At 48.4% G+C, this 2,224-nt stretch overlaps 1 protein-coding gene across 1 annotated transcript; it reads right to left on the reverse strand.

Moving 5' to 3' along the window:
• Positions 1-213: 213 nt before the first annotated feature.
• Positions 214-1,410, reverse strand: LOC112462444. The gene has a single exon (XM_025028227.1). It carries the CDS (start codon positions 1,408-1,410, stop codon positions 214-216), a length of 1,197 nt encoding a protein of 398 aa, XP_024883995.1.
• Between the last annotated feature and the right edge of the window lie 814 nt (positions 1,411-2,224).

The raw sequence follows: 2,224 nt of genomic DNA on the forward strand, positions 1-2,224 counted from the left end.
CAAATTTCATCCTGACGACGAAACCTTGCAGGTCGACGAACGTTGGTGCGGGCATGAAGAAATATCTCTCTTTCTTCGATGCGTGAATCGAGAGGAATGACGCGCGTTTCGCGACACTCTGATTTTTATATCCTGCTCCCCTTTTTCCCCTCTCATAAATTTGTATCGGGAGTTAAAGAAAGAGAAAATTTTCGTCAACATTGCCGCAAACACTCAGACTATTTTGCGCACTACGTTGGTCAACGGATTGTACTCGATCATGCGATCGTGTATGATGAGACAGTACGCGGAGGTATTCAGCGGTACGTTCTCCATGCAATCGAATTCTAGTCTGACATCCACGGTGGCGTTTTTGATGGATTTGTTTTGTCGAAAGCAATCGATAATCACGAACGGGCCGTTACGTAGAAAAGTCGAAACGGTGAGACTCGGTTTGAGATATTCGTATCCGTAATAGCCCTTGCAGAAACGCGCGTACATATCGTAGAGAATCGCCCATCTGTGTTTACCAAAATCCAAATTCAAATCGTCGTACGGATAGACTTCCGAGTTTAGGTAGAGTTTCACGTTGGTCAATTTGCAGTCGTCGAATCGGCTCGTGTCCGCGGACATGACGTTCTTTCGACCCGTTTGCAGAGCGAAGACGACATATCGCGGTTTTTCGAGCTGAGTCGCGGTCTTAATGGCCCACGAGTGCTTGGTCGTGTTCTGCAACAGGGGATACTCGTACAGATCCCACGAACAGAAACCCATACTTAGATATCGTCCGTTTTCCAAGGCGCGCAGCATCGACAGCCTGTTGACCTCGCTCAATACCACGTGAGGCATTCGCCACTGTATCTTGAGTAGTTTGACAGTAGGCTCCAACGCGAGACTTCCCACCAGACAATTGTTGTCGGTGCGCGATCGTATCAAGATTAATTCGTGACGAACGTTGATCACCACGCGTTTGTAATCCTCGCAAAATCCCAGTAACAGATTGAGCGGTACGCAGAAATTGAAGTATCCGTTTGGGTTATTATGTGGTTTCCAGCCCGTGTTTCGCAGGATCACGCTTCTGTCGGACGATACTGTTACGTAGTTCTTGAGCGTGCTGGTTATTCTTACGTTTCTGCAGTGATCAATCTCCACACCGTCTAGCTCGTATCGAATTTCATCGAACATGAACGCGACGCAATTATTCCCCAATACCACGTTATCGGCTTGGCCGGCTGCTCCGGTCACCGTCAATGTTCCTTCGACGTAGAGAAAACTTTCGCACGGCAACGTATACAGATCCTGCTGTTGTATTCGTATCTCGTCGCTATACTCGAACGTTGTGTTGGCGTACGGGTTGTACGTGTGAGTCTCGATCTTGACGATGCGATCGTCAAAGACCGGCTCGCTTCCAATGTTAAAAATTTCATTCATCGTTCAGATGTTTCGTACCGCGAATCCCAGAGATAGTAAAAATTTAACGTTTGATGCGTTGAGCTTCTTTCTCTCTCTGTTTTCGTCTCTGTTTTAACGCTGCCGAATGTCGATTTGATGATATCGTCGATCGTCGCAGTCGTAAAGATATTCTTATCTGTCGCGTGCTCCGAGTCGTTCAACACGAGCATATCACACGTCGCGCGTTATCGCTGTAGCCGTCATACGTGCAATCTGACGGTGATCTCTTCTCCTCGAAAATCGAGCAATCGTCCGTCTTGATCCGTGACGCGTATCGTTAGATCCGTAACGCTTCGCGCGATGATCGGCAGATAAATGATCTGTGTGCGCCGGCGTTTCCGATATTTTATATCCCGATGGTACGCTCGGTGAAAATACGTGTATCGTGTGAACACGTTTGCCGTTGCTGTACGCACCCGCGGTCACGTTACACTCCACGCGGATAATGTTTACGTTGATAATATTAATCGACGCGTCCGATTCGTGCCACTGTCCCGGCTGCAATATACGCTTCGACGAGAATCCCAGCAGCGATCCAACGTTGTTCGGTTTGTTAAAGTTCACTTTGAAAGCGCACTTGATCTTGCTCTTCATCGTATTGTAATTTGCGCGGAGCACTATCGGGTATTCCGCGGCCTCGTCTTCGTAGCCGTTCGCGCGAGCGGTCGCCTCTCGCGCGATATTCGCGACCGACGTACGATCATCGTTGGAACGATTTACGCATCGCGGGCGTTTTCGTAAAATTTCGCGTTTCAAAAACTCATGTATGGCTCGTATCTCGTACGATCCCTCG

Source organism: Temnothorax curvispinosus, unplaced genomic scaffold (genome assembly GCF_003070985.1).
Source record: "Temnothorax curvispinosus isolate PA1 unplaced genomic scaffold, ASM307098v1 QBEX01012449.1, whole genome shotgun sequence".
Taxonomy (NCBI): domain Eukaryota; kingdom Metazoa; phylum Arthropoda; class Insecta; order Hymenoptera; family Formicidae; genus Temnothorax; species Temnothorax curvispinosus.

Excerpts from the sequence above, each read along its gene's own strand:
- LOC112462444 (XM_025028227.1), bottom strand. The coding sequence starts at position 1,410 with ATGAATGAAATTTTTAACATTGGAAGCGAGCCGGTCTTTGACGATCGC.